The sequence below is a fragment of the Onychostoma macrolepis genome, chromosome 16, assembly GCF_012432095.1.
Source record: "Onychostoma macrolepis isolate SWU-2019 chromosome 16, ASM1243209v1, whole genome shotgun sequence".
NCBI classification, from domain to species: Eukaryota; Metazoa; Chordata; class Actinopteri; order Cypriniformes; family Cyprinidae; genus Onychostoma; species Onychostoma macrolepis.
This window is the reverse complement of record NC_081170.1, coordinates 7,206,318-7,224,352: the sequence shown is the minus strand read 5'-3', so window position 1 is coordinate 7,224,352 and position 18,035 is coordinate 7,206,318. Positions and strand designations below refer to the sequence as shown.

General features: G+C 35.5%; 1 protein-coding gene across 4 annotated transcripts in view; it reads right to left on the bottom strand.

Moving 5' to 3' along the window:
- Positions 1–18,035, bottom strand: part of oxr1a (oxidation resistance 1a) — a 165,351-nt gene that overhangs the window by 89,124 nt on the left and 58,192 nt on the right. For 2 of the 4 annotated variants that reach the window (XM_058745908.1, XM_058745909.1), the window contains exon 3: positions 12,923–13,116. In XM_058745908.1, coding sequence (XP_058601891.1) covers positions 12,923–13,116 — 194 coding nt within the window. Of the gene's footprint in view, positions 1–12,922; positions 13,143–18,035 lie in introns of those variants that run through there. The other 2 variants (XM_058745907.1, XM_058745910.1) reach the window with 1 other exon arrangement.

Genomic DNA, 18,035 nt, shown 5'->3' with positions numbered 1-18,035 from the left:
GTCTAAATTCGCTCACTAGTTGTCCTGCAACACAACACATGATTTAAATCCCACAACCGAGGTTGAGAAGCTCATCATGACAACAAATTCATTCATTCACTACCAGACTCTCCACATGAAGGAGTCGCACATACAGTCCCATACAGAAGGGGGAGGCAGGCAGCTTTAATGCCAGGCATTTACTGACGGCATTTATGGAGGAAAAATCCCTGTACAAAGAAAGAAAATCGCATCAGGAAGACAAAGCTATTTTTAGCGGATAAGCCTCTCGTCAAACTGAATTGTGTTCATTTTGGCATCAGGATTTTTCCCCCATCCCGCTCAGTTTTTTTTTCTGTTGTTGATATGGTTATGTCATATCTGTCCTGGTTACAGAGCACAAAGGATTTCGCTTCAGAATCCACAGGAGGGTTTAGAATTGCGGGACACCTGAACAAACAGCCGACCCACTGGGAAAAGCATTGCAATTCTGAAAAGTTGGGTTCTTGGATCATCAACCTGGAAACAGAATACGCAGCTAGCCTGGTAATATGCATGACATCTTGATTTGAAAATGGTTTCTTAAAATGGTACTCGCTCGTTCTTAAGATATACTGCAGCGCCCAGTCTCTTACTACTGTAATAACACATGACTGCACTGATCTGATCACAGCCCAGCTACACACTGCATGGGGTCTGATTTAGTGTGCTGTTACCAGAGGACTACAGCCTCCACAGACAGAAGGTTTAAAGATTAGGAAGCCCTGCAAAGTCTCAATTAAGGTGGTGTCCCACTAGCTAGCTCAAAACAAATTGGCTGGGTCAAAGGAGATTTATAATACCCAGAGAAAGCCTACCATTTGCATTACAATTCATTTCAATTGCAGTACTACCCCAAAAAAAAAGGGTCGAATTTTTTTTTTTCCTTCAAACCGAAAATATATTTAATTTAAACCTTATCTTAAATGCCTAAACATATTATTATTCTATATTATAATATTACGTTATATTATAAATATATATATATATATATATATATACATATTATATAATATATAATATATAGAAAAGAAAATTATATATATATATATATATATACACACACACACACACACACACATACATATGTATGTATATGTGTGTGTGTGTGTGTGTGTGTGTGTGTGTGTGTGTGTGTATATATATATATATATATATATATCTAAAACAAATTTTGGACAATATTAAAAATACGTAAATATAAAAAATGAGGAAATTTAAGTAACTATAACTTAATGAATCTAGATATATAAAACATACATTTTTCAATTTTTTCAATATTTTGATCAATACTAAAAGATAAAAATGTCATAAAATATAGGGAAATATAGGTAACTTTAATTTATTTTCATGTAAATGTATTTTAAAATCTATATCTCCACCATTTTTTGCTATTTTTATCATATTGTGAAATGTAACTTTAAAAACATATTTTGAACAAAACTGAGAATAAAAATTTTTTTTAAAAAAATGAGTACCTAAAACAAATTCATCATAGTCATATGGTTTTGGCCATGTTTGTTATATTTTGAAATATATTGAAAAAAATATTTTGTAAGTAAGTAATATTTAAATGTAAATGAAAAGTAATATTTTATTTAAAATATAACAAAATATAAATATAAGGAATTAACTAAAGCTTCTGTGCAGATTTCTCTCCTGATTCAGACCAGACCACTTTTTCACGGTAGGATCTTTATCTGACCATCAGACCATCAGCACTAGCATCCAATTTATTAAAACAATAAAGCCTGAGCTTCGCTCTGTCGGGTGGTCAACAAATAACCCAGCATGAGTTGAGAGGGCAACACAGAGATCAGGCTGATGTAAACAAAACACGTTCAATCTTATGCTAACCGCTGTGTCAATATCTTCTCCTGAACTCTGCAGGGGGAATTAATTGCTTTCCCTTTCAGAAGGACATGCTCATATTTTTCATCATTATGTTAAGCGGTGGTGCATGAATTATAATGGCCTAACGCCTGTCTCCTTTCATTCCTGTGCTGATTAAGAGAAAAGAAACGGACAAGTGCCTGTGATAGAGAGGATGGAGGTGGATGTTGGCGGTGAGAGGCTCAGGGTGACAGAGGGTAATCAAGACAATGAGGCCACAATCACAAGGTAAGATGTGCCAGTGTGATTGGCACTGCGAGAAGAGAAACATCTGAAGATGATGAGGAGATCTCACAGACTTCACAGGCAAAGCAGGAGCGGAAAGACACCGTATGATGAGCGACACTTCAGCTGATTTGGTACAGTAGTTCTTCCACTGCTTTAAATGGCTCATATTATAGAAAATGATATAAGCATTTGATTTAGCATTTACGGCTAAACTGTTACATATTTATAGAGTTTCAGTATGTACAGATGATGCATCATCCAATATATTATTAAAGGAAAAAGATGGAAACATTTTATAGGTAAGTTAGTATAAGTTAAAATTGAAAATCATGAAAGGGGGGCATTTTCTTCTAATAGGTAAGATGATGAAAGCTTATCCCTGATATAATTTTGATGATTTTTTAAGTAACACGGAAGTCAAATATTCTATTGAAATTATTGTATTTTTGACAATTTAATTTGAATTTGGGATTTACTAATATATAAAAATTTATAAAATAATTAATAAATAATAATGAAAAATAACAAGTAAATAAATAAATAATGATAAACAAATCTGAATCACAATTAAAAATATAGACCCAATTATATACATTATATTTTATGATATATAAATATACTGTGTATAATTGGGTATAGATATTTTTTAACTACTAAAAAAAAAAAATTGAAAGAAAAACAGAAAGAATGTTGATTAAATGATCCACTATGGGTTATAATGAATAATGAAGGTGTTTGAAATCTGTCTAATTTATGGAATTATTAAATAATAAATTATAATTTAATAAAATAATAAAAACAACAGCAGCACATGGCTTCTGCCCCAATTTTAACAGCATTTTAATCTAAGGGTCTTTTTTGATTCAAAATAAAACAATGTTTTCTTCCACACAATTTTAAAATAATGTTCACATGCAAAATAAATAAATAAATAAATAAAATTCACAGATCATTATTATCCAATGACAAAAACAAGTTTACATAAATTAACCACAAAAGGAAGAAATATCAACATTCACATGATAAGTCTAGACTACTAAGAGCATAACATTTTATGTTTTTTTCTAATCAGCCTTAACCATAATAAGTATTGAGTGATCATTTGATTTTAATAGTCAGTGAAACTTAACTAAGATTATAAATGGACTCAATCCACAAATGTACTCAACCCTGAATTAAAACAGATCATTAAGAACTAAGAACAAAGCTGCAGGGTCTTGTTAAGTTTGATTTGAGCTCTTTTGGAAAAGTGATAAAAAAGGTGAAGAAAACAGTAATCTAGCAATTCAAGTTTCAGTCCAAGAAAGTTCTGTAAATATACACATGTACAACATACACAGGTACAGGAATCTGTCTGAAGTGACCATGTACAGCAAATGCACGAGGAAACGCAAACAAATATCAGCTGTTATGAGATCTTATATTTCACAGCGAGGTGTTCAGTCGATAAGATGGCTGAACAAACTGCTTACTTCTCATTTAAAATCCTCTTAATCAATAATAATCAATAAAATCCATCCCTGGCCAGCACACTGCACACGAGCCGAGCTCGGAGGAGGGACAGAGGCAGAACTCAGACTCTGATAGATAAATTGCTCAAATCAAGAGGGGGAGGCCCTGCTGAGAGAGAGAGAGAGAGAGAGAGAGAGCGTAATTATATAGCACGGGTTATAAATCCAGCGGCACCAATCCTTCCGAGGGGAATGCAGCAGTAAATTCAGCCCTGGCTGCAGAACCACCTCCAGGAAAGCAAACTGTTTTCATTCCACCCCACGGCCTAATCCATGAATCTCTGGGCCTTCGTCTGGAGAAGTGCTGTGACTGCCAATCTAGTAAGATGTAAAGAGAAGTGAGAGCAGGGGAGGAACTGACCAAAAGTATCACGATGCCATTAACTACATTTTCCCATAGCAATATAATAGAAGAAGTGTTTTCATAACCTAGCAACTTTTCCAAAAACGGTATGGCAGTATGTGTCAAAATGATTTACAGTCAAGAAAACAGAAGAAATGTCCACTAAAATGTCCACTCTATATTTCAAATGAAGCATTGGGAAAGTTTGATTCGTTTTAGTTGTTCAGTTCATTAAGATGATTCATTAGTGTGAACTAGTTCAACTATTCACGGCAGCATTTTACTTTTTTTTTTTATTGTGTTTATTATTTTTGGGGGGTCAGTTTTTGAAAAGTCTCTTGTGCTCACCAGCTGCATTTATTTGTTCACAAATACAATGAAAACAGCGATATATTATTAGAGTTTAAAATAACTGTTTTCTTTTTTTTATTTATTTTAAAATATACTTTATTCCCATGATGGCAAAGCTGAATTTTCAGCATCAGTACACCAGTTATCAGTGTCACATGATCCTTGAGAAATCTTTCTAATATGCTGATTTGCTGCTCAAGAAACACTTACAATGTACTTGTACAACTTAATATTTTTGTGCAAACCGTAATACATTTTCATCGTCCTTGCTGAATAAAAGCATTAATTTCTTTAAAAACAATTGTACTGACTCCAAATGTTTAAACTGCAAGACATCTCCAGAAACAACAGCTGTTCTTTAGATCTCCACTGTTATCCTACCAACATGTATGTAAAGCTTGTCTGAGCTGTAAGGATGTTGATTTACAATCAGTTTCAGTCTGTTGCATCAATGCTTGACTTAACCTTTCTTTTCACTCAAACTGTGATGTAGCTCATATCCTCCTCCACATGGCACTGAAGGGACATCGCCGTATAAATTCTGCTCGGTCTGTGTCGGTTTTTGACCATATTAATCGACCACGTCAGCCTTTTGTCTCCACTTTGTAATTCAGTGTGCTTTGTCATTTCACATATATTTAGGATCTCACTGCCCACAGAGCAAGTCAAGGAACAGATCTTTTGGTTCCAGTTGGGTAAATCTGTGGAGGAGATGCTAGTAACATTGTGGCATGAAAATAGCATGCATGGAAAAGTCAGAACCCTGGGTGATAATCTGTGTCTGAAATAACTGCCACTGCAAATCTGCTGTAAAGAGGTTAAAGCAAACAATTAACCTTTAACTGAGACGCTGTGCTTCTTTCTTATGCCGTCTCTTAAAAGCAGTTAATGAAAAAGTACATTATACTGTTGTTTTTACATCGCGATAATTCTATTTTCGACCTATAAACATGTGCACGGTTTATGGTTTTCTATTAGATTTTGGGTGTTTTTCACACTGCCTATGCTGGTCTCATGTGACATATCTTGCATCAGCCATGTTTGCATGCTAATTTCCTATAATATATAATTTCCTCCTTGATACCTTATCTCAGAGCAATTATAGACTGATGGAAATCATAATGTGTTGGTGCAGCAACCAGCAGCATAGTTCTTTTACATTTTTACATGTTATTTAGGGGCACAAAAGATCTGAATGACAGGAAAATAAAGTTCAGCGTAAAGTTATATTTGATGGATTGTAAAGTGACCTTGTCCTTTGGAAATGTGCTTAATAAAAATATTATTAGAATTACTATTATTATTTGTTATTTAAAAAATCATGTAGCAGCTATTGAAAAATCATTGTGCAGAAAAAGAAAAATGTTTTCAAAAAACAGAATTTTTCAAATAAGAATACTTTATTATTTTTTGTTTTCATAAAAACAGAGTTATGAGACATGACTCATAAAACAAAGCTGAATATACAATTCTACCCACAGATATATAATTTTACACCCTAAAATTATAAGGGGGAAAATTCACTAAATAGTTGTGGCACATTGGCATGCAGTATTTAGTCTTTTTCACAAAGCACTCATAATCCATCTTATGCTGGTGATAAATGCGCTGGAATAGCTATGTAACTGCTCTTCTTTTCAGCATAAACATGCCTTATTTTAACATAAATGAGGCTTATTGTGATGTGCTGGACTGACAAACATCAGCACGATTTGTCTAGTGAAATTATAGCAGGTGGTAAATTAAAATCTATTTAAAAGGATGCTAAAAGCCTGAATTTTGCAAGCATTTTACGCCACTATCTGATTTGCATAAAAGTAAAAAGGGCACAAAAACATCACAAGATCAGCTTGTTTTTGTTTCACAGCTGACCGATAAAAGCCCATGCACCCTGACTCCTGGAAGCTGACTACATTAAGTAGTAAATAACCCTTAATACTACTATAAAACATGACAAACAGCCTTACGTTAGCTGCAGGAGTCACCTCAGGTCATCCACCATCACACCTGACCTTTTCATCAAGCGGTTCTGGATCCTTCTCTTCATGTCTGATCTCTGCATGGTCCGGAAGCCCAGGCCATTTAACTATGATTACTAGGTCAATCAGTCGAAACACAAAGGTCAACTTGAACAAGGGAGGAGCACCACAGCTAAAACTGACCTGAACCAGACGTGATTGATCTGAATGCGACACGGCTCACATAATTCTACTGTTTAACGGTCACAGGCTTGTCGATAATGTGTGTTTCCCACACAGGTGCCTCCAGGGGGTGTGTGTCAATCCTGTCTGCCACAGATGTAGGGATATTTTTCTGCTAGGAAGTAGTGTCTTCATTTGCTGTGGCTGTGTAAACAGAAGGATGCACAGGCACTGCTGGAGATCAGGTACATGCGAGACAGCATCAATCTGAGCAAATAAACATTACCGCTATACAGAACGGAGTGCTAGAAAAAGTCAAGTTCTCCTCTAGGCCCAACAGACCAGTCATAAACTCTAAATAGGCCTGCAATAGTGGCCTTCTACATTTTATAGCACAGGGAGTAAATGTCACCGACGTTTTCTCCTGGATAATATATCCGGCTCCTTTTGCAGCCTGAGAGAAGCCTGCAGAAGCCATGCTTGAGCTCGACACTTGCTCAATCTATTGAACTGCTGCTAATTGAATTGGAGTCAGCAGGTCGGGCGCTGATGGAGTGTGCAGGTGGAGGCCGCAGGCTGGTTACAGTAACTGTCTCTGCACTGCCATCATTCTATCTAACTCCCAAACCAATCTAATTCAGTGTGTAAATAACACGGGTAATAGCAGGACACTGCTGTTTGCAAACAAACATGATATATGGGTGTTTTTTTGTCTTGCTATAATTTAAACAGTATAAGATGCCAGAATGACAAAGATATGTCTTATCAAAATAAAATAAATAAATTATTATAAATATAAGATATATTATGAATATATAGAAATTTATATACATACAATATATAAAATAACATTTTAATAATAAATTAAATAATAAATATTTACTATAATTTTTTAAATTGGCCTGAGGAAGGTAGACTGACCAAAATTAAATTTTTATTTATAATGCAAGTAGTGTGCAGTATTTTTTTTCTTCTAGTTTATATTGTACTTTAATCCCACGCACCTATGAATAATTCAGTTGTGTGAGGCAATACAGATATATACACACACACACACCAAATATTTATATTTTCTTAAATCTTTTTAATATATTAAACTTCTTAAATTTATTAATTCATATAAAATGTTAATAAGTGTATGTTCATATATTTTATATTACTAATATATATATAAAAAATAAATATATTATTTTCCTATAATAACAAAATTAGGCATTTTAGGCTAAAAACAAATGAAAAATAAAGAATACACTTTTCAGGTCTTAATATCGGCTGTCATTACCTCTTAAGAAATTCAGTTATTTTCACTAAAAATACACTCGCAGTGTTGCTGCTATTTCAAGTTGTGGAATATGTGAAAACATATATACCCAGCAGACGACTGTAAGAGGTCTGTAAGGGCAGCAGACAATGAGTAAATCTGTCTGTTCACTGGTAATTAGAAGCCCAGCTCAGAGTTCACACCAGCCTGACCGTTCTTCATCAGGATGACATTTGTTTGTTAGCATGCTGCACCCTCGTCTGTTGTTTTCCTGTACAACAGATCTTGATCCCGTACAGCATCTCTCCTGACCCCTCAGGTCAGCAACTTCAGAATACATTTCAGAGTAACGAGGCAGTGCGTCCGAGAAGAGAGGAGACAGAGGAACAGGACAAACATTCTACCTTTCCACAACCATTAACAGTGTGATCAGTCTTGTGTGGTCTGACAGTTCACCCTAACAAACGGACAGCAGATCATACTCAGCCACCTAATGAGAACGGAAATAGAGAGGTATTAAGCGTGACAGTGTGTTAACTCACAAGTGGAAGAAGACTCTTATGTTTAACAGCCGAAGGCTGACATAAAACACTGACTGAAGGGAAGGGAGTTTAAAGAAGCTCAAAGGAGAGGTTTATGAAGGCCATGTGTCTAAAATCAATCATTTGTGGTTAGCAGCAATAGGGAAAATTCTTCAAACCCCTTAAATGGCATATGAAATACTAAAATATATATATATATATATATATATATATATATATATATATATATATATATATATATATATATATATATATATATATATATCTGTTTTTATTTTGGAATTTTTAATTTGATTTGAAATTTTTTTTTTTTCTTTACAGTTTTTACTTAAAAACGTATGCTTTTTGTTGTAGTTATTTAAAGTTTCTGGATATTGGCAAGTGTAATTTATTTAGTTATTCACCTTTTTATTAATATTTATTTAGCGCTTAACAAGTGTTAACTTTGAATCCTGCATAATATACACTACCATTCAAAAGTGTGGAGTCACAAAGATTTTTTTTATATTGTTTGATTGAAATCTCTTATGCTGACAAAAGTTGCATTTATTTGATTAAAGATACAGTAATTATCTGAAATATTATTACAATTTACAGTTTTCTAATCCAATATATTTTTAAAATTAATTTTTTTCCTTCATCATTACTCTAGTCTTCAGTGTCACATGAGCCTTTAGAAATCATTCTAATATGCTTATCTGCTCAAGAAACATTTATTTTTATTATCAATGTTCAAAATAGTTGTGCTGCTTACTACCTTTGTGGAAACTGTGATGCATTTTTTTCCAGGATTGTTTGATGAACAGAACGTTCAAACAGGATTTATTTGAAATTTGAAAGATTTTGAAACATTATACATGTCTTTACAGTCACTTTTAATCAATTGCATCCTTGTTGAATAGAAGTATTAATTTCTTTAAAATAAAAATAAAAATCAGACTCCAGATTTTGAATAGTAGTGTATGTGACCACTTTGAACAAACAGTTAAAACTAACTTCTGGTTAACAGTATGTTTTATGCACATTGCATGCTTTACTTGCAATGCACATATGTGCAATGATGTACAGTTCCTCCCTGATCTCTGTCTAACTTTTCACGTATCCCTCCATGACCGGCACCAAAGGCCGAGGGTAGACAACGTCATTCTGAAGAACTACAGGATAAATATATAGGCTTACATAACAGACTATCCAGTATCTTGTTAACAGAATTAGGTGAGTTAGGTATTAAGGCTACACAGGACCCTAAAGGACTGCTGCGGACCTGACTCCTCTCCACTGATTACCTGAAGCGCATTTCCCACATCACCCTGAGATCTGCACTTATTTCATTATTGCAGTTTATGAAAGAATTTATACCGTGCTCTCCCTGACCCATTTGCAGCCAGGCAAAAGCACTTATTGCGGCATGTACACTCGCCTGCTACAAAACCACTCTCATTTAAGGAGACCGAATGGCCTGTCAGGGTCATTTTCATTTAAAAACATTAAAACACACTAACCATCGCTCACATCGAGCTAGAAATGACAGTATAATTTGGCGGGATACATGAGGGCAGGTTATTAAAATGTAGCGGGATATGCGGTGCGGTTTTAATGGCGGTTCTGACACAGGATGAAAAGACGCTCAGCGTGCGGCCATCGATAACACTTCTCTCTCCCGCCGTCCTCTCCACCAATTAGAGGCACTATGAGAAGGCAAACTGTGCTGTGATTTGCAGTGATTGCCTGAGGGCACGGCCTCTAAAAGACAGGAGAAAGTCAAACAATGAGAACAGCAAAATTCACCAATAACATTAAAGAGCAACCAATGCGAAATGCTAATAAAACATCAATCATTATTACACGGCTCTCAGAAATACTCTGAATGGTCAAATCGTTCATTCTGCCATCAATAACAACTGTTAAACTAATTGACTGCTATTCCAGGCGACCAGTTTTCTAAACAGCTGTGCTAGTTTTACATCTCTTGTATGGTCTCTTTCTTTTCACTTAATAAAACCAAATTTCAACTCAAATCAATATTTCATCTCCATTTATTGAAACAGCAGGGTATACAGTCAGCAGATCATTCTAGCAAAATAAACCTCTTTAGGTTGATACAAGTACCATTCGTTTCCCTTCTGCAATGTAATTCAGTGGGATTTGTCTTTTTTTTTTTTTAACTAACCACTAGGCTAAAATTACTAGTCTAAATGCTTAGAAAAGTAAAACCTTGTCAGTGTCTATCAAAAATGTTTTTGGGAATTGAAATAAAGATGAAATTAAATAAAATATACATTTTAGTAAAGTAAAATAAGTAATTTATTAAATATTAAAATGATTAAGACAGAAATAAAAATAAATAAAAATATTTACTAAATGTAATAAAACACTTAACACAAACTTGTAAACTTATAAAACATAATAAAATTCAAATGAAAATATAAATTAAAAGCTAATTCAAAACATTAATAAATAACTAAATCAACACTGGTCATTGTGGGAATTTAGCTATGAGTTTAACCCATAAGAACCCAGACCAAATTCTCCTCATAGGAAAATTATGAGGCGTATAAAACGGACCAAATGGACCACGTATAACACGTTTCTGCAGTTGTTTTTAAATACAACCCCTCCTTGTGAAAGATCTGTAATGTTACATATATATGACATCGGGCGTTTATGATAAATTTTTCATGTTACATATATGTTACATTGGACGTTTATTTCTCAATTGAAAAAAATACATTTTATAATTTTTTTGCAAAATAAGTTTTTTTCTGTTTATTTGCTTTTCCACAACATATCAAAAAGATTACTTTTCTGGGAAGATAAAACAAAAACCTTTTTCAGAAGTAATATAGTTTTTGCATTTCATTTGCTTTGCCACAACACATTTCAAAACTGCATGGGTTTTGAATTGTTGCATGGGTTGAAACATACCTTTTGTAACAAAAACAAGCGTTTTTAAAAATTGCTGACACTGTAACATGTGCTAACCAGACAGGACACCATTTTGGAAATGTTGCCATGGCAACAAAAACTGCACACATTGTCACATGACTGAACCTGGGTGTTCATTATGTGTCACAGTTGAAAGTGAGGGATAATGCTTTAAAAAGACCTTTCCAGATAATCACCAGTGTTTGTGACACGCGCGTCACCAAAGATTTATTCAAATCCCTACCATTAAATGCAGAAATAGTAATAATGATACTAGTAACAAGCACAACTAGTGGTTTCAGAAAACCATATAATTATATCTGTTTTATACTCTAACATTCAACAAAACAGCTACCCAAGAGTGAGTAAATGAAGTGAACACAAAGCAGGTGGATTTGCTAACCCGGGTTCTGTGAGCGCACTGAAGGACCCTCATGATTTGGGGAAACATCTCTTTTAGTCGGCTCTTAAACGGTGCCTTCAAATCAGCAGCACAATCAAACGGGCTGAGATGAAAGGAAAGCCATCTTCTGCTCTCTCTAAAGCCTCTGACCTCTCCTCACAATCCCTTCAGACCCCACAAACCCGCACGAGCACTGGGCTTATTTCACAGATCACAGCATTCACTCGATGTTCTGGGAGAAACACTGAGAAAAGCTTTTCAATATGGTAATATAAAACAAGAGAAAGAGGAGACAGAGATGAGAGACAAGAGAAAATGAGACAAGAAGAGATGGAGATGAGAGCAAAAAGAGGGAGTGGAGAACAAGAGGAAAAAGAATGGAGATAGGTATGGAAAATAGGTGAGATCAAGGACAAAATGAGAAGAGAGGGGGGAGAAATAGATGAGATAGATGAGAAAGAGAGGAAAAAGGACAGAGAGAAGAATGAGAGCAGAATGGAGACATCAAAAGAGATGAGCTCTAGAAGAAAAGAAATAAAATAGTTGAGAGGAGAAATGAGAGAGGAGAAAGATGAGAGCAAGGAGGCAGATGAGAAAGAGAGGAGAAAAGTTGAGACAATGAGACCAAAAAGAGATGGTGGAGAACGAGAGGAGAAACTATGGAGACAGATATAAAAAAGGCAGAAAAGAGGAGAAATATGAGGGAAATAGGAAAGAGAGGAAAAGAAGGAGACTGGAACAAGAAAAGAGAGAGATGAATGCATGGAGAGAGAGGAGAATGGGAGGAGAACGAGGTGAAATGGATGAAAGCAAAATGTGGAGAAGGAGAGGAGAAACAATGGAGACATGAAAAAGAGGTGAGATCTTGGAGAAAAAAAGATAAGACCTAGTAGAAAAAGGAGAAATGAAAGGAAAAAGAAGAGACAGGAAAGAAAGAGAGGAGAGGAGTAAGAAGAGAGTGAAGAATGAGAGGAGACATAAATGAGGTGAGATCAAGCAGAGAATCAAGAGGGGAGAAGAAAAAGTGAGGATACAGAGATGAGAGCAAGGAGAGAAAGAGAAGAGAGCTGACAAGAGAGTATCAGGAGACAAAGAGGACAAAGTGAGACTGATGTGAATGAGCAGAGAGCAAGAAGAGAACAAGAGGAAGTCAGAACTTTCTAAACACATACAATGTGAACATCATGCACTCTCACACACACACACACACACACACACAGAGATAAAGCTCAACTGAAACTCATGAGATAGAGAAACACTCAAACACAGAGCCTGGCATACTGAAGACAGTCAGATGCTCATTTACCTATTGTGTATCCTCGTTTCAGATCGCTGCACCGCGGACCACGGCGCTGGGAATTGGTGGTGTTGTTTTCTTGCACCTCAGATGTGGTTGTCTTGGCAACAGGTGGTGAAGATCTGTTTAAGGACAGACTCGGGATGAGCCGTGCTGGAAAACTTTGAGAGCCGATATCCACCGATTGGGACTTCTTCTTCAGTCTGAGAGGAAACAGCACAGGAGACATGCAGAACTGAGTCTTCAAACCACATAGAGCAGGGTTTGTAAACTTATGGACCGTGTGCGTGTAACTGTATATATTTTTGCGCTGCTAAAGGCCTGCCTTCGTTGATTCCATCTAAAATGTTGTGTATGATTAGATCTACTGTACATGAGAAGAACTTTTCTTTGCCAGTCAATTATTGTGGTGCCATGCATCCATGAAAGCCAACAGATGGAGGCAACAGGTGACTGAGCTTTGTGACACATGACTCTTATGATAATTAAAAAACAGAACTATTTCTTTCTAATGGGTAATCAGACCGTCTTTTTTATGGCTTTTGATGGAAATCTGTTTTATATCATACACTAAAAAAGCTTCTATTTTTTTATATGATGTGTGACATTTGCAACTCTTGAAGTCGTACTGCAGGGTTTTTATGGTATGGCAATGGTATAGGATGGTAAAACTATGGTACTAATATACTATGGCAGTAAATTATTGTATAAAGTATATTCATATTTAAATGGTACTCTAAAGTACTTCAAAAAACCATCTGATTAGAAAATGTGATAACATGGTGTAAGCAATTGAGACAGATATAGTACATGCATGAGGTTTCATTGTGCAGCTTAAGTAGAAAAATGCAACATGGCACAGTAAATTTGCCTTCGGGTAACTCTAAAATATTCACAAATTTATCTGCAACTGGAAAAATGCTGCATTATTCAAGAAAGTCATTTTAGATTAAAACTACTGAACAAGACAATGAAAAGTTTAACTCCTTCACTCAGGGCAAATGTTTAATCTTTAAAGTGATTTACTTTTAAACATGGAGTCAACCTAAAGAAAGAAAGGCAGATCACTGGAGTCAGGATCAGTTCATTGTTTGATCTCACAGTCAATCATCTTCACTTTCCATCTCGACTCATAATTGAGACAAAAAGCCTGAAAGAGCAAAACTGCATTCCCAGGAATCCTGCCAATCATCTTCGGGTCAATCCTGAAATGCTGCCAGCATGAGAAATCAGATAGACAGCATGTGATGTTATGTGTTAAAGAACCAGGAAATGAAGAGTCAGATTGCATCTACAGACAATTTCACATTTCAGAATTTTTTGGGGGAAATTATGGAATAGATTTAAACATGATACAATGAGAGCACTACACTCTTATTGGTAAAAAAATTAATAAATTGAAAAAATAACAAATAAAATAAAATAAAAAATAAAATTGGTAAAAATAAAAATAAATAGTAGTAAAAATGCAGGGGTGCCATAGGTTTGGATGGGCTTCAAAACTGCACCACCTACTGGTCATAAATCAGTAATAGAAATATTATGACAATAAAAATAATCATAAAACAATAATAATATAATATATATAAAATCCCTGAATGTAGAGCGATTAACTTTACAATTAAAAAATAAGAGGAAAGTTGACTAGAAATATTTTATACCAAAAAAAATAAAAATTGACAAAAATGCTTAAATCCAACTAAAATATATTATATAAACAATAGAAATTGAGCTAAAACCTGTTTTTATGCTTTATTTTTATTGCGCTATTAGCTTACCAACCAATGCGACACACACACAACAGGTAAAAAGTCTCTTATGCTCACCAACACTGTAAGCCCATACAAGTTAACTGAACTTAAAAAAAATTATGGAAACTCGTTGCCCTAAAAAAGAACAAACAAGACATTTCAAGTTCTTTACACTGGAAAGTGTTAGTTCATTGAACTAAATATCTGTTACAATAATTAAAATTGACCAGTTAAGATAACTCAAAACATTAAATTGCACTAAAGTTAACTTTTAGTAGACCAAATTGCATTTTTAATGTAACTAATTAATTGGTTTAATTTGACTGATATCCCTGCTGATTTGTTATTCTTTAAGTTACAGCTACACAATAAACAAGGACAAAAATACAAACAACAAGGATTTTGTTACAGAATTCAGTTTATTTTAATTAATTTTACAAAATCCATATTACAAATTTCAGGTAACTTTAGGTATGTTGAGATTTTGTCTAATAAAACAAAGATAAAATGTACGTGTTTAATGTATTGCTCATTAATCAATGAGCTCAGTGCTCATTAATCAAGATGCAAGGCATAAGTCAATCCAAAAACAAGAACAAATGGCCTGAGAGAGGTTCTCTAAACCGTCCTTCCCAAGATTACCCTCTGAGACGATTCGTACAGGGGCTAGATGGAGGAGAAAGACAGGGGATGCTGTGCAACATCTTCGCTTTCACGGATTCCAACTGGAACGTTTTGGTGTGGTGACTCATCATCAGAAGCCTGGACATGAAGGAAATTAATAAAACAAATTTTAGCTAAAAATTATGTTATGACCCCTTTAGTTTACATCATTTATAACACAAAGAAAAATCAACAATACTTACAAAGCATGCTTCAAAGTTCTTCAAAGAAGGGTGATCAGGTATTACAGGAATCCCTCTTATGGCAACACACTTCATGTCAGTGAGATCAGAGGTCTGAGGTGGCAGAAACAACATTGTATACATTTTTTCAATCAAATGAAAATCATATTTCCATCGATTATTGCTTTTTTCTGTATTACAGGAAAAGTTCACCCAAAATGAAAACTTACTGTTAATTTACTCACCCTCAGGCCATTTAAAATGTAGGTGACTGAATTCTTTGGTGATTCATAAAATGGAAGTGAAGGGGTTCCATCACTGTGAGAGTCAAAAAAAAAAAAAAAAGCAGATACAGAAAACACAAAATTAATATCCCTGGCTCTTGACGATATACTGAGATCTTATGAAGCAAAACAATGAGCACACTGACTGTAGCCTTAGCATAGCCTTAACAAAAATAACATGTTTAATATGTTTTAACAAGTATCCCCTTTTGCCACAAGCAAATTGACAGCACTTACATTTCCAGATCATCTTTTTTTTTTTTGCTCAGCACTGCTCTTCTTGGAATCTGTAGAGTGACAACAATGCACATTAGACTTTTATTTTTTAACAAGCTGATAAAGCAAACTGTTATTAAGATGTGACCTGTTGAGTTATCCATAAACTGCTTCTAAAAATTGCAGTGAAGTTATCCGGCATTACATGGTAGAAAATACTTGGTATTAAATGAAATGTAATCAATAGCTAACTAACTAACACTATGTGGATGAGAGATTGCATTTCTTGGGCTAATATCCGGCACATGCATGAAGTTTTTCAATATAAGCTTGTTTGTGTAATACATAAAAAAAAAAAAAAAAGATCCGTAAAAGACCGTGGCGATAGGTTTACAATCGCTATTCATGCAGTCTTAAATTATATATATATATTTTTATTAGCTAACTGTTATATAAAGAAAGAGTTTCAACTCACCAGCAAACACTGACAGAAATGCGCGCCCTCGAGGCTTCAGTTCAAACAGCAGCTCAGACCAATCAGCTTCTTCATGTCGCGTTCCTCATTTTGTTGCCATTGGCAACAGACTCAAATAAGCTTAGCTGAGTTGATTCAACTTAAAACATTAAATAGAGTGTGGAAACTCATGTAAATCGTACACGTAACTCAAATAATTCAGTACTACATACAGTGGGGCAAAAAAGTATTTAGTCAGCCACCAATTGTGCAAGTTCTCCCACTTAAAAAGATGAGAGAGGCCTGTAATTTTCATCATAGGTATACCTCAACTATGAGAGACAAAACGAGAAAAACAAATCCAGAAAATCACATTGTAGGATTTTTAAAGAATTAATTGGTAAATTCCTCGGTAAAATAAGTATTTGGTCACCTACAAACAAGCAAGATTTCTGGCTCTCACAGACCTGTAACTTCTTCTTTAAGAGGCTCCTCTGTCCTCCACTCGTTACCTGTATTAATGGCATCTGTTTGAACTCGTTATCAGTATAAAAGACACCTGTCCACAACCTCAAACAGTCCAACTCCAAACTCCACCATGGCCAAGACCAAAGAGCTGTCAAAGGACACCAGAAACAAAATTGTAGACCTGCACCAGGCTGGGAAGACTGAATCTGCAATAGGTAAGCAGCTTGGTGAAGAAATCAACTGTGGGAGCAATTATTAGAAAATGGAAGACATACAAGACCACTGATAATCTCCTCGATCTGGGGCTCCATGCAAGATCTCACCCAACTGTGAGCAAAAATCCCAGAACCACACGGGGACCTAGTGAATGACCTGCAGAGAGCTGGGACCAAAGTAACAAAGGCTACCATCAGTAACACACTGCGCCGCCAGGGACTCAAATCCTGCAGTGCCAGACGTGTCCCCCTGCTTAAGCCAGTACATGTCCGGCCCGTCTGGAGTTTGCTAGAGAGCATTTGGATGATCCAGAAGAGGATTGGGAGAATGTCATATGGTCAGATGAAACCAAAATAGAACTTTTTGGTAAAAACTCAACTTGTCGTGTTTGGAGGAGAAAGAATGCTGAGTTGCATCCAAAGAACACCATACCTACTGTGAAGCATGGGGGTGGAAACATCATGCTTTGGGGCTGTTTTTCTGCAAAGGGACCAGGACGACTGATCCGTGTAAACGAAAGAATGAATGGGGCCATGTATCGTGAGATTTTGAGTGAAAACCTCCTTCCATCAGCAAGGGCATTGAAGATGAAACGTGGCTGGGTCTTTCAGCATGACAATGATCCCAAACACACCGCCTGGGCAACGAAGGAGTGGCTTCGTAAGAAGCATTTCAAGGTCCTGGAGTGGCCCAGCCAGTCTCCAGATCTCAACCCCATCGAAAATCTTTGGAGTCCGTGTTGCCCAGCGACAGCCCCAAAACATTACTGCTCTAGAGGAGATCTGCATGGAGGAATGGGCCAAAATACCAGCAACAGTGTGTGAAAACCTTGTGAAGACTTACAGAAAACGTTTGACCTCTGTCATTGCCAACAAAGGGTATATATAA